Genomic DNA, 18353 nt, shown 5'->3' with positions numbered 1-18353 from the left:
GTCAGCCTACACTGGAAGCCGGTATGTTTTCAGGGGGCATCTCTAAGATGCCCTCTGGGTGTATTTTACAGTAAATTGCACACTGGCATCAGTGTGCATTTATTGTGCTGAGAAGTTTGATACCAAACTTCCCAGTTTTCAGTGTAGCCATTATGGTACTGTGGAGTTCGTGTTTAACAGACTCCCAGACCATATACTCGTATGGCTACCCTGCACTTACAATGTCTAAGGTTTTGCTTAGACACTGTAGGGGCATAGTGCTCATGCACCTATGCCCTCACCTGTGGTATAGTGCACCCTGCCTTAGGGCTGTAAGGCCTTCTAGAGGGGTGACTTACCTATGCCACAGGAAGTGTAAGGTTGGCATGGCACTCTTAGGGGAGTACCATGTTGACTTAGTCATTTTCTTCCCACCAGCACCCACAATCTGTGAAGCAGTGTGCATGTGCTGAGTGAGGGGTCCCCAGGGTGGCATAAGACATGCTGCCTCCCTTAGAGACCTTCCCTGGCATCAGGGCCCTTGGTACCAGGGGTACCAGTTACAAGGGACTTACCTGAGTGCCAGGGTTGTGCCAATTGTGGAGACAAAGGTACAGTTTAGGGAAAGAACACTGGTGCTGGGGCCTGGTTAGCAGGGTCCCAGCACACTTTCAAATCATAACTTAGCATCAGCAAAGGCAAAAGGTCAGGGGGTAACCATGCCAAGGAGGCCTTTCCTTAAACCCCTCCTCATCACTAAGTGCTCGTGCATAGAAACCCAACACGCCCAACACCATTGCACCTTGACCCTCCTGAGCAAGTAAATTTGAACTACTGGTCTTGTCCGTAATTTTGCACCCTAACCTCCCTCCTATCTACAGGTGGACTCTCGAGAACTAAGTATAAGAGCTCCTATGCAGACACAATGCTCGCAACTTGTAAATTGTCCTAAGAACTGCAACAGTATTTATTTTTCTGCAAATGTTCTGGTGTTTACATATAATACAAACAAAGTAACTATTTTTCTTACCCATTGATAATGATTTGCTTCTTGAGTGTCTGTCTTATTTATTGACCGTGCGTTCAACAAATGCTTAGTACTACCCTCTGATTAACCTAACCGCTCCCCCACACTACCACAAAAGAGAGCTTTTGGGATTGTCCTTTTTACCCCTGTAAAACAATAAGGGTCTCTTTGGACTATCTGCACAGTGCCCCCCTACATTGGATTACTGCATAGATAGCCAGCTTCCTACAGGGCAGCAGGGTGGGAGAGGTGGGGATCAGAGGACTCCGTTCTCCAGCAGAATGCGGACTCCACATCAACCTGCTGGAGCTCCGGGTGATCCAGCTAGCACTGAAAGCATCTCTTCCCTCTGTCAAGGGGAATTTATGGCAAGTGTTCACGGACAACACTACCGCCATGTGGTACTGCAACATGCAAGGCAGGGTGCGGTCATGGACCCCTTTTCAGGAGGACCTGCATCTCTGGACATGGTTGGAACAGCAGGGCATAACCTTGGTGGTTCAACACCTGGCAGGTTCTCTGAACCCCAGGGCACATTAACTCAGCGATCGATGCCTAGCAGATCAAGAGTGGTGTCTCCATTCAGAGGTTGTGCAAGGATTCTTTCAGCAGTGGGGATATCCTTGGTTAGAGCTTTTCGCCTCCGAAGAGAGTACGCAATGTCAGCATTACTGTGTGTTGGAGTTTCCAAGGCGGCAATCGCTTGGAGACACTTTTAATCTTGAGTGGAGTTTAGGCCTTCTGTATGCCTTTCTGCCCATACCACTTCTCCCCAGAGTTCTCGAGAGGATCAGGAACGACCGGGCCCAAGTCATTCTTGTGGCTCCAGGCTGGGCACGGAGAGTCTGGTGTCATGAGCATCGATCCTCCGATCAGGCTGCCCCTTTTGGAGAAGCTTCTGTTGCTGCAGCAGGGGAGGGTCCTCCACCCGAGCCAAACTCTCCATCTAGAGAGAGTGACAACAGGTGATAGCTTTTGACCTTTCTCCCGCAGTCTGTAACGTCATCTGACGGCCAGGCGTTCCTCCCAAAAAAGCAGTACACTTCTGCTGATGATAAAAATTTGTCAAATATTGTACAGAAAAGTCTATTGACCCTCTTTCTGCCTCTGTTTCTGATATTCTTCTCTTCATCCTTACCATTGCCCAGCGGGACTCTGCTGTGGGCACTCTTAAGAGTTATCTCTCTGCTCTGTCCCCCTTCCTTTGGCTGCCTGACCAACTCTCTTTATTTAAGTCCCCTATTGTAAATAGTTTCTCAAAGAGCTTGTGCATATGTTTTCCCCTATGCCATGTATCATGCCTCAGTGGGATCTGAACCTGGTTCTCACCTACCTCGTGTGTTCCTTTCGAGCCGATATACAATTGTCCCCTCCGGCTGCTTACCGTCAAGACAGCCTTCTTAGTGGTAATAGCATCTGCTGGGAGGGTGAGTGAGCTGCAGTCTTCCAAACCTCCCTATCTTACTGTGTTCCCTGATAAAGTGTTGCTTTACACCCGTGCCTCTTTCCTTCCATTCCATTTGGGACTGTCTGTCACCATGCCCACCTTTTACGCTCCTCCACATCCCTCTAAAGAAGAGTGACTCACTCCACCGCCTGGAGACAAAAATCTACCTTGACCGCACAAAAGAATTCTGGTGGACAACCACCTCTTTGTGGGCTATGTAGGAGCTAAAAAAAGGTCTGGCAGTACAGAGATGAACCATTTCCCGCTTGGTCGTTCTCTGTATCAAGATCTGCTACACCTTGGCTAAAAAGCAGCCTCCTGGGGGATTATGGGCCCATTCCACCAGAGGAAAAACTAGCTGCGACCACAGCGTTAGCTTGAGGAGTTCCAGTCTGGACATCTACCAGGCAGCAACGTGTACATCTCTACACACATTTGCCAAATCTTATTGCCTGTTCACTCCTGCAGGACTTCTTCGTCTAGGTAAATTTGTCCACAGTCACAGCTAGGATGGTATGGCTTGGGTATCTATTCAAAGGTAAGGAATCTGCAGCACGAAGTGTCTATCAGTTGAACAAGTTACTTAACGTGGGTAATTCATTATCTGGTAGAGACAATAACTAGCTGCAGATTCCTTACAGGCCCACCTATGCCTCCCACTCTGTTGACAGATTTCTAGGGCTAGGGTTACTCCCCTTTCAGAGCGCTAATTTGGACACACTTTTGTCAGTTCATTTAATGGCTCTGCGCTCCTGGTGTGGAAAGTTGTGAAAAGTAACTGGTGTCTGTGAGCCTGGGTGGTGCCTATATAAGTGAATGCAATGACACTTCCGTTGCCAACGACGATGCATGGAATCAAACAAAGCCACCCTACGGCAAGCAGGGGTACTGTTCACCAAATGTTTACAGGTCCAGTCTGACAATTGCCAAATTCAAAGGTAAGGGGTCTGCAGCTAGATAATGGGCCTGATTACGACCTTGGCGGATGGGATACTCCATCACAAACATGACGGATATCCCGCCCGCCATTTTACAAGTTACATAGAATATAATGGAAGTTGAAATACGGCGAACGGGATATCCGTCGCGTTTGTGACGGAGTATTCCATCCGCCAAGGTCGTAATCAGGCCCATTGTCTCTACGAGATAATGCGTTACCGAAGGTAAGTAACTTGTTCTTTAGAGAGACAAAAGTAAATCTGAATAGTACAGCAGCACAAAGAGTATTTCCCTCGCAGGACATTAAAAGGTGTTCTTAATTATATCTTCAGACTTCTGAGGATTTTTCTCACACCTACTAGCTATTTGAAGCTTATGGCCGTTCTAATTAGAGTAAGCTTATAACAAAGCAATCTCTTGCCAAATGGATTGCATCATGTATAATGCTGGCTCACACCTCAATGAACAGACTCCTTTACAAATTAGGCTCACTCAACAAGCAGTGTAGCAGCAGCACAGCAATAACAACTGCAGTCTTTTCTGATGTCCTGCTTACAGAAATTCATAAAGCAGCGACTTGGAGAACAACACATTCTTCAGTGAGATATCATGTGTAGGAAGGTGGACTGGTGTGTGGTGAGCACCCATGGTGTTATCATCTTTATTCCAGGTCCAGGTGTCCCCTATTAGTTAAGTGTATACAGTGTCTAAGAAGCCATGGCTCTCTAGGTAGCCGTGAATGAGCAACCAAGACCTATCTAGGAGACATGCAAAGCTTATGCAATACCACTATAGCCAAACAGCACTTACACACATGAAAGAACCACACAGGTTTACAAAAATAAAGGTACTTTATTATAGTAACACAAATACTAGAACACTGAATAGGCAATCCCCCAACTGTAGGTAAGTACACACTCTATTATATACACATTAGCAATTATTAAATAGCTTAGAAATCAATAGGCATTGGTAAAAGCAATAGCAAATAGTAAGGGCCCTAGACCATATACTAAAAAAGTGGAATCTGAAAGGCAGTCCCCCACCCAAAAAATGGAATCAGTAGAAGGGAGCTGGAGGAACTAGGAACCCCAAGAGGTGAGTACCAGAGTGACCCCCAGCAACCAGGAGAGCAAAGTACAGGGTTTTCCCCAAAACCAACAAAGGACTTTGGAAAAGGATTATGGAAGACCCAACCAAGACTGGAAGAACCCAAAGGTGGATCCTGACAAAAGAGGACTTGCAAGTCCAGTTCGTGATGTAGTGTCTGGTTGTGGCAGGAGCCACTAACCACCTGTAGGAAGTTGGCTCTGTATATACTATCTCAAAGTAAGAGATAGTATGCACAGAGTCCCAGGGTTCCCCTTAGAGGCAGGATAGTGGCAAAATTAGATAATTCTAATGCTCTGTTTTGTGGTAGTGTGGTCGAGCAGTAGGCTTATCAGATGGTAGTGTTAAGCATTTGTTGTACACACACAGGCAATAAATGAGGAACACACACTCAAAGACTTAACTCCAGGCCAATAGTTTTTATATAGAAAAATATATTTTCTTAATTTATTTTAGAACCACAAGATTCAAGATTTGAAGTAAATACATAAAAGGCAAGGTACTCCACACAGGTAAGTAAGGAACTTTGAATTAGAGCAGTAACATACGCAGTTTTAGTTAAAATGGCAATAAGCTATTTTAAAAGTGGACACAGTGCAAAAATCAAAAGTTCCTGGGGCAGGTAAGTATTGGTTAGTTTTTCAGGTAAGTAAGGCACTAACAAGTTCAGTTTCCTGGGCATAGGCAGCCCACCGTTGAGGGGTTCCCACCGACTGGGCTAGGCAGAGGGTCACCTGATGGTCACTCCTGCACTGTAGTTCGGTTCCTTTTGATCCCGGGGCTACGGGTGCAGTGCTTGGTCCAGGCGTCGGGTTCTTTGTTCCAGGCAGTCGCGGTCAGGGGGAGCCTCTGGATCCTCTCTGCATGCGTTGCTGTAGGGGTGCAGGGGGCGTCGTCTCAGGTTACTCACGAGGTAGCAGTCAACTGGGAGTCCGCTCTGCAGTGTTGGTTCTCTGGAGCTCAAGCCGGGGGTGTCGGGTGCAGAGTGTGAAGTCTCACACTTCCGGCAGGAAGAGTGAGTTTTTTAAAAGTTGCTTCTTTGTTGCAAAGATGTTGCTGTTGCTGAACAGTGCCACTGATCTCTGGAGTTTCTTGGTCCTTCGGGTTCAGGGCTGTCGGATGCGTCACTGTGCAGGTTCTGTGAGTCTGGAGACAGGCCGGTAGGGCTTGGGCATTGTCAGTTGTCGCCTCTGCAGGACTTTCAGGTCAGCAGTCCTTCTTCTTTGTGTAGGTTGCAGGAATCTCATTTCCTGGGTTCTGGGTCGCCCTTAAATACTAAATTTAGGGGTGCGTTTAGGTCAGGAGGGCTGTAGCCACTGGCTACTGACCTGGTGGGTGGCTACACCCTCTTTGTGCTTCCTCCCTGAGGGGAGGGGGGCACATCCTTAATCCTATTGGGGGAATCCTCCTATCTCAAGATGGAGGATTTCTAAAGGCAGGGGTCACCTCAGCTCAGGACACCTTAGGGGCTGTCCTGAATGGTGGGTGGCTCCTCCTTGTTTTTCTCATTATCCTCTCCTGCCTTGCCGCTAAAAGTGGGGGCAGTGGCCAGAGGGCCGGGCATCTCCACTAGCTGGGATGCCCTGGGGTGCTGTAACAAAAGGCATGAGCCTTTGAAGCTCACCGCCAGGTGCTACAGTTCCTGCAGGGGGAGGTGAGAAGCACCTTCATTCAGTGCAGGCTTAGTTTCTGTCTTCAGAGAGCACAAAGGCTCTCACCCCGGGGGGCAGAAACTTGTCTCAGTGGCAGGCTGGCACGGACCAGTCAGTCCTGCACTAAAGGATTGGGTAAATTACAGGGGGCATCTTCTAAGATGCCCTCTGTGTGCATTTTGTAATAAATCCAACACTGGCATCAGTGTGGGTTTATTATTCTGAGAAGTTTGATACCAAACTTCCCAGTATTCAGCGTAGCCATTATGGAGCTGTGCAGTTTGTTTTTGACAAACTCCCAGACCATACACTTAATATGGCCACAATGTACTTACGATGTCTAAGAATAGACTTAGACACTGTAGGGGCATATTGCTCATGCAGCTATGCCCTCACCTGTGGTATAGTGCACCCTGCCTTAGGGCTGTAAGGCCTGCTAGAGGGGTGACTTACCAATGCCACAGGCAGTATTTGGTGTACATGGGATCCTGAGGGGGATGCCATGTCGATTTTGCCTTTTTCACCCCACCAACACACACAATCTGCAATGGCAGTGTGCATGTGTTAGGTGAGGGGTCCCTTAGGGTGGCACAACACATGCTGCAGCCCTCAGGGACCTTCCCCTGGTCATAGGGCCCTTGGTACCACTGGTACCTTTCACAGAGACTTATCTGTGTACCTGTGTGCCAGGGGTGTGCCAATTGTGGAAACAATGTTAAATGTTTAGTGAAAGAACACTGGTGCTGGGGCCTGGTTATCCCAGGCCCCAGCACATTTCTCAGTCAAGTCAGCATCAATATCAGCCAAAAAGTGGGGGGTAACTGCAACAGGGATCCACTCTTCTGTGGATGCAGGACCAGGTCGATGGAGGAAGAAGGTCAGCAGTGAGCTGACAGGAGCCGAAGAGGAGTCTCAGAAGTGATGCAAGTGATGTCCCACATTAGTGGTTGAGATACAGTCAGTCAGTCAGTGGTGCTGGGAAACCACCAACAAGCCTTGGCAAATGCATGAGACATAGAAGAAGGTTTGCAATGCTGAAGAGAACCAGCAAGGAGGGGAGTCTGGGGTGACCATCAGCATCTGCGAAAGTCCAAGGAAGAGGAGGCAGCCCCCTCAGGCAACCCACTGGCAACAGGCACAGCATTGCAGTGAGGTCCACTCAGCACACCTGAAGAGGAGTCCCACGTTGCTGGAGCAGCAGGCACAAAACTATGCTTGGCAGAAGGGTGTGCTGGGGCCGGGGCTAACCAGAGCCTGAAGATCCCTTGGTTGATTAGGAACAAACCAGTCTCAGTAGCTGCAGTAGTCGCAGTGCACAAGGGTATTGTCCTCCAAGGGGAAGCAAGGGCTTAGCGTCTCCCAAGTTGGACAGCTGGTAGAGAGGACCAAGGGGACCACTCCAGGCCACCACCTGTGCTGCAGGATCCATGCAGCTCCAGAGGAGAGAAGATCCATGCAGCCAGTTGTTGTTGCAGTTGGTGTCTGTGGATGCAGGGGAGTGACTCCTTCACTTCAAGGGAGATTCCGTCTTACTTCTTGTGCAAGCTTAAGATTCGCCTCCCTCAGAGGATGCACAGCCAAGGAAATGTTGCAGTTGCTGGAAGGAGCCGGAAAAACAATGTTGCAGAGCAGAGTCGTTGCTGTAGTTGCAGAATGTAGGTTCCTGAAGGGTCCAGTTGCAGTCCCAGTGGCCAGAAGATGAGGTAAATGATTCAGAAGAGTCCTTCTGGAATCTTGCACATCAAATCTGAGGACCCACCCAAAACTGAGACCCCAAATAGCCCAGGAAGGAGGTGGGTCACCTAGCAGGGTGACCACCTATCAGGAGGGGCCTGTGACGTCACCTATCTGACCGGGCCACTCCTTCCACCTTGGATCCAAATTACAGAATCATGTGGCCACCTGGAGGAGCTCTGGGCACCACTCCTATGGTGGGGATGGACAGGGGAGTAGTCTTTCCCCTTCCCCTTGTCCAGTGTTGCATTAGAGCAGGAATCGGGGGTCCGCGGACTGGTCCATACCGGTTTATGCAAGTAGGGCACCAAATGTGCCCTCGAATCATACCGGTGGCTTTAGGAGGCTACCCCTCCCAAACCATGTAACACCTATTTGCAAGGGAGAGAGTGTTACCTCCCTCTCCCACAGGAAATCCTTTGTTCTACCTTCATCAGCCTGAGTTGGTCAAGCAGCAGGAAGGCCAAAACCTGTCTGAGGGGTGGCAGCAGCTCAGGCTGTCTGGAAAACCCCAGAAGACTGGTAGGAGCAGTGCTGGGGGTCCTCTAAGGAGCCCCCAGAGTGCATGGAATCATGCAACCAATACTGGCAACAGTATTGGGTTATGATTCTGACATGTTTGATACCATTCATGCCCAGGTTCTGAGTTACCATTTTATAGCTGGACACAGGTAGTGAATGACTTGACCAGTACACAGGTAAAATGGCTTCCCCACGCTTATATAGTCCAGTGAAATGGAGCTGGAGTTCGTAGGGGAACCGCTGCTCATGAAGGGGTGCCCTCACACAGGTACCTGCAGTCTGCCCTCTGGGCTAGGAGGGCCAACCATAGGGGTGACTTACTGTGACCTGGTGCAGTGACCTGGAGTAAAAGGGTGCATGCTCCTTTTCACGCAGGCTGCTATGGCAGGCCTGCAGACACATTTTACATGGGCTCCCAGGGGTGGCACAATACATGCTGCAGCCCATGGGGAATACTATATACTAGGGACTTATAAGGGGGCACCAGTATGCAAGGTGTGGGGTGTGCAAAGTCCTAAGCAACCAAATTTAGATGGAGAGAGCACAATCACTGGGGTCATGGTTAGCAGGATCCCAGTAAAAACAGTCAAACTGAACAGACAGCATGCAAAAAGGGGGGTAACTAGGCCAAAAAGAGGGTTCTTTCCTACATCATGAACACTGTGACCGAGCCAGTTTTAACTTCTCTATTTTATTGTGCAGTGATTTGCAAACTGTTTTATCAATTTGTAGCAGAGAATTATTAGACACATACAAAAGTGTTAGCCTCACGTTTGCCTCCTATCTAGACTGATATATTTTTGTTGTTTATATTACAGTATGTCAAAATGTGAATTAAAATGACCCATTCACATCCATACTTATTTTGCCATTTTGGAACTTGGGTCACCAAACTTATAAACATAAGATAAAAATCTGCAATCAGATGATATAAAAACTCTTGGATTTGGGAAGAGGCTGCGCCAGGCCAAAGGTCACACCGGTTAGCTGCAAACCAGCTACAAGTGGAGATTGCTCAGGGGCTCCGAGAGCATCTCAGAGAAGTGGTTTTCAGCCAGGCATTACTTATCATTCCTGGGCAAGGGCTATGATAGAAAATAGCTAGACAACCATTTCTCGCAGAGAAGGTATACTGTTTTGTCTGTCTTAAAAAAATTGATTTATAAACATGCTATTTTCTACTCCGGCCCGAAAGTTTGCATATAGCTTAAAAGTGATAACATGTTAGGATGCTGGTTAATGTACTAACCATCTTGCAAGTTTTCAAATTGTGTTCGCTGGCATATCATGCATTGCTGCATTATTTTCATTCTGTGTGGTTATCTTTCACATTTTATACACTGTACTTGTGATGTAGAAAATAAACAGTTGAACGTTTTACCCTTGCTCTTTACTGCTGTTTTGAGTGTTATTCAATCTTATAGAGACTTTTAGCCTCAGACTCCTTACCTCAGAATTTTCCCCAGGCATCAGACTGGATCTGGACATTTTTTGTGAGCAGTATCTCTGCGCGCCGGTAGGTGGCGTCGTTCAGCTCCATGTGACGTTAATGTCACTCGTGTCCAAAGTCACCTGTGCGGTGCCTGTGTAGGCGCCACCCCACCACACTTACGTCAGTTCTTTTGTTTCCATGCCAGTCAGCGGACATCCAGAAAAGAACTACACCCAGTCACTTTTTGACTAACCTTTTTCGACCTTTTGTCAAAGGTTTTTGAGACATTGTCTCCTGGTGTGGCAGGAATGTAAACAAGGCTGGTTTTAAGCCCTGTGATGACTGTCACTGTCAAATGTGGATGATGGATAGTCCCAGACCTCGTCTGCCTGTGATGTCTTGAGTGCGACCACATTGACAAGACCTGCTTCAGTCGTCGTGCCATGGACTCCAAGACCTTGAGGGAGCGATCCTTCATGCTCCTTGCTGCTCAGTGTGCGACTTTGCAATGGTCTCAATCCTTGAGAGGAAGGTCCCGGGATCAGCCGTGGAGCCATCAGTTATTGTCAAACCCATCCAGACGTTCAGACAAGTCCCATTAAAAAAAAGTCAGAGTTCTTTGAATTCACATTGTCCATTGAAGTCATCCATCGAGACGAGGGAGCATTGCGTGTCAAGGCAAGAGAACATTGCGTGTCAAGGCAAGACTCTGCTGTTGAGCCTGCGCATGGGCTGTCTCCACGCCTCCCCAAGTTTCCTGGAGCCAGAGCGACCCCCCCCCCCCCCCCCTCTCAACTCTGTGAGTTTTATGAGGCCATGCACCTCATATTTGGGCGACCAGCCCCCTTGGCTCGCCCTCGGCATTGCGGAGTTAGGAAGGGTCCATGCTGGTTTTCTGCCTGAAGTTTGCGTCAGTCGGGCACCTTGGATCCATGTATGGATCTAGAGCAACATTGGTCAAGCCACCTACACCTTCCCCGGCACTGGCCCCACATTCATATCCCTGACTCTAGCATGGAGCCATGGGGAACAGGGTCAAGACTGATTTGCGTATGGCTGGGTCCAAACTGGAATGGCATGGGCAGCAAAAAAACGATGGATTAAACCCAGATCTGTGACTGGGGGTGAGTGTTTGCATTGTCAGCACTCCGTCCATCATCCTTTTGTGTTGCTAATGTCGCCCTAAGTGGGAAGGGTATGCCCAGACGTGGGTCCCGTGCTTCCCATGCCACTGGATTCAAGCTAGCCTGGCTGATGAGGGGTGAAACCCTGAAACCAGTCCCAGGATGCTTGTTTCCAGTCCAGGGAAGACCTGGCCTGGCAGTTCGGGCTGGACTGTTCCCATGGGGAACAGGGTCAAGACTGATTTGCATATGGCTGGGTCCAAACTGGAATGGCATGGGCAGCAAAAAAACGATGGATTAAACCCAGATCTGTGACTGGGGGTGAGTGTTTGCATTGTCAGCACTCCGTCTATCATCCTTTTGTGTTGCTAATGTCGCCCTAAGTGGGAAGGGTATGCCCAGACGTGGGTCCCGTGCTTCCCATGCCACTGGATTCAAGCTAGCCTGGCTGATGAGGGGTGAAACCCTGAAACCGGTCCCAGGATGCTTGTTTCCAGTCCAGGGAAGACCTGGCCTGGCAGTTCGGGCTGGACTGTTCCCATGGGGAACAGGGTCAAGACTGATTTGCATATGGCTGGGTCCAAACTGGAATGGCATGGGCAGCAAAAAAACGATGGATTAAACCCAGATCTGTGACTGGGGGTGAGTGTTTGCATTGTCAGCACTCCGTCCATCATCCTTTTGTGTTGCTAATGTCGCCCTAAGTGGGAAGGGTATGCCCAGACGTGGGTCCCATGCTTCCCATGCCACTGGATTCAAGCTAGCCTGGCTGATGAGGGGTGAAACCCTGAAACCGGTCCCAGGATGCTTGTTTCCAGTCCAGGGAAGACCTGGCCTGGCAGTTCGGGCTGGACTGTTCCCATGGGGAACAGGGTCAAGACTGATTTGCATATGGCTGGGTCCAAACTGGAATGGCATGGGCAGCAAAAAAACGATGGATTAAACCCAGAACTGTGACTGGGGGTGAGTGTTTGCATTGTCAGCACTCCGTCCATCATCCTTTTGTGTTGCATATGTGAGCAATCCAACACTGACTCTGGTGCTGACTAGAGGCATTCCAACCAGGTTAGAGGCCGAGCCCTATTTCTATGGGCGAGGATTTGGGGAACATTGGGAGGGGCCACTGGACCCTTATGATTACCAGCCACTTGCCCCATTAGAAGACAACTGATGTGAGGATTTGGCGGATGCCAGTGGAATGGACACCTCCCTAGATACTGTGGCTGCGGAGGAGGGAGCCTCATTTGCAGTGGTGGTGAGAAGTGCAGCAGAGATCCTGAAACTTCATGTTCCCTCCGTGGCTGTCAAGACGAATGTCTTGACGGAGGTGCTTCAGGTGAGAGTCACTCCTCCAAACTGCTTTTCCTTTTAATAAACACCTCCAGGACGACTTCCTTGGAGCCTGGTCCAAGCCTTGCACAGGAGCTTCTGCGAATAGGACAGTTGCCCACCACCATCGCCCTTCCCCATGGGACCTCATCTTTCTCACCCAACACCCCACCATGAAGAGCTCTGTGGTCCAAGACTCCACTTCCAAACTAAATCCTGGCACATTTCTTACCTCTCCACCAGACATAGAATCCAAGAGGCTGGATACCTTAGGAAAGAAGATGGCATTGCGGTCGGTGAACACCACGTGCCTTTTGGGCCGATACTCCCACTTGCTCTAGGACTCGGTTGCTCAGGTGCTGTCTACGATCTCAGAGGAGACCTAAGCCATACTCTCCCAAGCTACTAATGACAGGAGGGACACAGCTAAGTTTGCCATACGCTGTGGGCTGGATATAACCGAGCTGTTGAGCATGACCATCGGTCCTCCAAACAGGTTGCCTCTTTCAGAGGAGCTGGGGAGGGTCCTCCACCTAAACCAGTCAAAGCTCTACCTTCATGCATGGAGATGGAGCGGTGACTGTTTACAGCTTTCAACCTTCCAACCGAAGTCTGTAATGTCTTCTTGGTAGCCAGACTTCCATTCACCAAGATGGTATATGCCTGCCGTTGTGGCAAGTTTGTGGCATGGTTTGCAGAAAAACAGGTTGACTCTTTCAGCTCCCCTTTCTCGGGTCCTTCTGTTTATTTTTTCTCTTGTCCAGCAGGGCTCTGCTTTGGGCACCTTAAAGGCTATCTTTTTACAATTTCAGCATCCCTGTGGTTGCCACACCATTAATCCCTTTTTAAGACTTCTATTGCACATAGGCTTCTGAAAGGTCTTCATTTGTTCCCACCTTCACCCTTCCCCTTCATCATGCCTCAATGGGAACTCAATTTAGTCCTGATGTTTCTTGTGTGCGCTTCTTTCAAGCTGCTACACACCTGTTCTGTCAGGATCCTTACCATCAAGACGGCATTTCTAGTGGCGATAACATCTGCCCGGAGACTCAGTGAGCTCCAGGCTTTTTCAAAGCCTCCATACCTCAACATCTTCCCAGACAAGCTGGTCCTTCGCAATAGAGCTTCCTTCCTTCTGAAAGTAGTCACTACCTTTTATGTAAACTATTCCATCACCCTGCCTCCCTTTTACACTCCACTTCATCCCTGTAAGGAAGAGGAGCTACTCCACAAGTGGGTCCCAAAAAGAGTTTTATCATTCTACCTTGACCACACAAAAGAGTTGTGGAAAAATGAACAACTCTTCATGGGGTATGTCGGAGCCCAGAAAGGGAAGGTGGTAAAAAGATGGACCATCTCTCAACGGATTGTGCTCTGTAATAAAGTTTGCTAAGCACTGGCCAAGAAGCAACCACCTGAGTCTTTGTGTGCTCATTCCACCAGAGCCAAAGTTGTGACCATCGCGCTAGCCTGCATAGTCCCTGTCTTGGACATCTGCCAGGCAGCAACGTGGGCATCTCTGCACTCGTTTAGCAAGCACTACTGCCTGGACAGTAAATGCTGTAGAGACGGGCACTTAGCCCACTTGGTCCTGCAGGACTTTCTAGTGTGAAATAATTTCACAGACCCCCCCTATGGGAAGCTATTGCTTGGGTATCCATTCTAAGGTACGGAATCTGCTGCTAGAAGTCTCTTTTAGTTGAACAAGTTACTTCGGTAACACCTTACCTGGTAGAGACTCTTGTCAAGCCACCGATTCCTTGTCGACCGACCCATCCTCCCCGCTTTGCGAAAACTTTCTGGATTTAGGGCTTTTCCCCTTTCTGGGCCCTTGTTCCACACACCAGTGGTCAGTACTCTTCTAGGCTCTGTGTTGCTGGTGTGTAACGTTGCAAAAATAAACTGACAGCGCGCTGGGGTGCCGCTTATATAGGCTTTGCACTTGGCATTGACAGTGCCAGCGATGCCTCATGGAGCCGAATGACACCACCTACTGACACGCAAGGGCACTGCTCACAAATGTTTCCAGATGCAATCTGATGCATGGGGATAATTCCAAGGTAAAGAATCACTGGTTAGATGGAATCTCTGCCACTCAAGGTAAGTAACTTATTCTGTAGAAAAGAGGGTATGGAATTCACTGAATCACTGAAGTCATCCAGAGGGACTAATCATGACCAGAAACACCACCAGCACAGTTTTGCTTAGTTGGTTGTCTATAGGTTGTAGTTCAACTAGATTTCTAATTCATTTGGACGCCTTGAACTAATTTCTTGTGTCTGGGGGTTAGAATTCTGACCCCTGTGGCTATGGACGGGCCTCTAGAACATGACAGAGTTATTCCTGCATCAGTATACAAGCAAGGAAGGAAGCTGCATTGAAATGAACAGTGTTTACATCCTCTTTTCTTAAGGTTAGTCTCATTCCCGCCTTTCACTGTATTCTGTACTGCTCTGATAATCTTTATTCAAGCATATGAACCTTTGAAAGATCCATTGTTTGAGAACAAAGAGTTACCTATAACTGCAGTTCTCCTGTGTTGGTACATTTCATAGATTCATATGTGATCTATCCACCTCTCCTTTCATGAGGCTCTAGCTTGATCGCGCTAGAAAATTAACATTTTGAAGCCTCTTTCAAGCGAAGGTCTGTGGGTCCTGGCAGCTGATTAGCTTAAGTTCAGGTCACACATGAAGATTTAGATGGAATGTATGTGGTCTGTAGCTTTTTCAGTGTTGCCAGGGTTGCCAGTATGACGGAGTGAATAATTTAAGAATGTTGATCTATAAAACATACCAATGCTGAAGAACTGCAGTTACAGGTAACTCTTTTTCATCTCTGCAATGCAGGAGCAGGCAGTTCTAACGTAGAAAAGTAGAACTGGAATCATGGATGATTTAGAGTTTAATAATGAGCTATGAAAAATGACCTTCAGTTTGATTAACTATATGTACATTTAACTTTTATGCATAGCCTAATAATTTAACTAGCCCTTTTGGACCAGCACTCAAAAGCTTTGTTGTATGCCTACACATGTGTATTTGGGGATATACAACTTTTTAAAGATTCTGAATGATAGTAACAATTCTTAAACTCTGAAATGAATTACTTCTGCCGCACATATTTATTTTAGTGGCCTAACTGAAAATGTCACCAATATTGTCGGCCTGTTTCAAGGTTGTAAAGGAGATTTAGAAGAATTCAATTTGATTTCATCAGCTGTTTTGCCACTACCAATTGTGAATTTAAAAATTCTCTGAATTTCTTGGTCTGCAGATGCTGAGGCTGAAAACCTAATGCCAGAGAACATAAATGCATGTCGTTCCCCAGATGACTCTTTGAAATCATGTGAATACTCTGGGAAACCGAGCAAGGTAAACCGTACACATCTGATATTCGGTGTTCAAAGTAAGATGTTAGTAGCTAAGCTATCAAAATTGGAGCATGGGAACTTCGCCAAATCGTCTTCCTATGAAAGTATTTTGTATCAACATGATGAGGCATTCTTAGAATAATTTGAAGGTTTAAAAACACAAATCGCCATCTCTTTTACTTCCTATATAAAGTAAATTGACCATGTTAGCAATTAAGGGGATCTGATAGAGACTTCTAGTTGCAGATTCCTTACCTTAGAATTTTCCCCCAGGCGTCAGACTGAATCCGGAGATTTTTCTTCGAGCAATACCCTTGCGCTTCTGTAGGTGCCATCGGTTGACTCCCCAGGCGTCGTGGTCGCCGTGATGACGTTGGGAGTAGTACTCGTTTTGTCGAAGTTTTTTTAGTATGACTTTGGTGCGTCGAGATGTCCCCGAAGACCAGGTTCAAGTCTTGTGAGGACTGCCATCGGACGATGTTGGTGACGGATCCTCATTGCATCGAAGTTGTGCTCCGAGTGTCGGGCCATGTACCCGAAGGCTTTGAGGGAGCGGTCCCTAAGGCTAATGGCGGCCCGGCACTCGACTCCGCTTAGGTCTCGCTCGAGAGGAAGGTCTCGAGATCGGTTGCGGAGTCATCACCACTCGTCTTCTTCGAAATCCTAGGGTCAAGGTAAGAAGAAGTCATCGAAGAAGTCCCATCGCTCTCCGACTTAACCCCTTAGCTCGGCCGGCGGCACACGGGACGTGTTTTCACACACTAGGCCTCTGTCCTCAGAACCTGATTCTGGGTCGACTCTGCACTTCCCTGAGTTTCCCAGAGCCGCAGCGACCCCCGCCCAACTGAAAGAGTTTTACGAGGGCGTGCGCCTCATCTTTGGGCGGGCCAACCCCGATACGGCGCATACGGGCCCAAGGGGTTCGGCTGAGGGGCCTACGGGTTCTGCGCCGGCAGCTTCAGCCCCGGGCACCACGGTCACCTCCGGATATGTGCGCGGGTACACACCGCGCTGGTAGCATCTTCAAGACCTTCCCTGGCTCGATTATCGACGCTCCCGATGTCAGTAGTGCCCACTATCGAGGTCGACCCAATTCTTATCCCCAACGACTCGGAGTTGGAGCGGCGTCGGCCTATTCGCCCCAGGTCGTATTCAGACCCTTTTTCCTATTTCCTTTTTGCCTGCATATAAAGAAATGTTCTTTTCCCAGCCATTGCAGCAGAAGGGTGGGATAAGAGGGTTTTGTCTGATTTTTCTAGCAAATGGCTCAATATATAGATTAAACAATACCGTGGACAAGGGGCAACCCTGCCTCGTACCTCTTGAAATAGTGATAGGACCCGTGAGTTTGCCGTTCACCAAAATCTTAGCATGAGGGGAAGTATAAATCCGATCGATTATACCACAAAACTTTGAGCCTAAATTGGCCCGCCTCAAAACTGATTAAAAAAAATTCCAATTAACTTGGTCAAAAGCCTTCATTGCATCTAGCATCATAACTGCCAAAGGCGACCCAAACGTTGTGGCCATATCTATTGCCCCGATCAATTTGAAGGTTAATTCATGCAAATATCTACCTTTTGAAAACCCTTTTTGATCGGGGTGTACTAGAGTATTCACTGTCTTACTCAGCCTATCCGCTAGAAGCTTAGCTAGCAGTTTATAATCGCTGTTCAACAATGATATAGGCCTGTATGAGGCACACTTCGCTGGGTTTTTACCCGGTTTCAAAATTAGGGAGATCACTGCTTCATTCCATGAGAGAGGAATATCGTTACCAAACTCCAGGATCCCTCCAAACAATTCTGTCAGCACTGGGATAACTAAATCCTCTAGTACCTTATAAACTTCCACTGGGATACCATCCGGGCCTGGCGCCTTTCCCGATTTACTACTATTCAGGGTTCTCCTAATTTCCTCAGCCGTTATTGGGGCGTTCAATACTTCCTTCTCCTGCAGTGATAAACCTAAGAATCCATCAGCCCCTAACCAGTCCACCTCCAACTTTTCCGAATACAGTTGCGAAAAAAAGTTTCGGAAAGCCGATTCTATTGCCGCCCCATCTATTGTTTTTTCACCTGAATGCTCCACTTCAACTTCCTTAATGTAGTTCCTAACACGATCCGCTTTGCCTTTCCAGGCTAACAACTTCCCCGCATTTTCCCCGTATTCGAAATGGGCCAATTTGCTTGCTTCCCATTTGCTTTGAATTCTTCCCTGTAGTATCTTTTCCAACTGACTTCTCAACCCCTCCCAGCTAGACCTCACAGCCTCCGTCTCCCCTGCTTCAATTATTTTAGCTTTACATATTCGCATTTCCTGCTCCAATGCATAAATCTCTTCTTTCTGCCATTTGTGTTTCTGGATGGAACAACTCCTTAATTCCCCGCGGATGACTGCTTTAAACGTGTCCCATACTACAGATAAGGGAGCGGAGCCCAAGTTTACACAAAAAAAAAATTCAGCTTCCTTACGCAACTTTAACAACACCTCTTGATCTAATAACAGTGTTCGATCAATCGTCCACCGACCACTACAACTTGTCTGACGAAAGCACATATTTAACACCACCGCAGAATGATCTGATAAATGTGAGGGCAGATACGCAATATTCTTCACCTCCTCTCTCAAACGCATGTCCAATAAAAAATAATCAATTCGCGACGCATGTCTGTATTTCTTATT

General features: G+C 47.9%; 1 protein-coding gene across 5 annotated transcripts in view; it reads left to right on the top strand.

Moving 5' to 3' along the window:
- Positions 1 to 18353, top strand: part of KMT2E (lysine methyltransferase 2E (inactive)) — a 1466695-nt gene that overhangs the window by 1430517 nt on the left and 17825 nt on the right. For all 5 annotated transcript variants that reach the window (XR_011202375.1, XM_069229869.1, XM_069229870.1 and 2 more), the window contains one exon: positions 15572 to 15669. Coding sequence is in view for 4 of the 5 variants with exons in the window: in XM_069229869.1 (XP_069085970.1) it covers positions 15572 to 15669 (98 nt within the window). In the remaining variant the exon portion in view is untranslated. The remainder of the gene's footprint in view (positions 1 to 15571; positions 15670 to 18353) is intronic.

Source organism: Pleurodeles waltl, chromosome 4_1, assembly GCF_031143425.1.
Source record: "Pleurodeles waltl isolate 20211129_DDA chromosome 4_1, aPleWal1.hap1.20221129, whole genome shotgun sequence".
NCBI classification, from domain to species: Eukaryota; Metazoa; Chordata; class Amphibia; order Caudata; family Salamandridae; genus Pleurodeles; species Pleurodeles waltl.
Note: the sequence above shows the minus strand (reverse complement) of the source record. Positions and strands in the feature narration are given on the sequence as shown.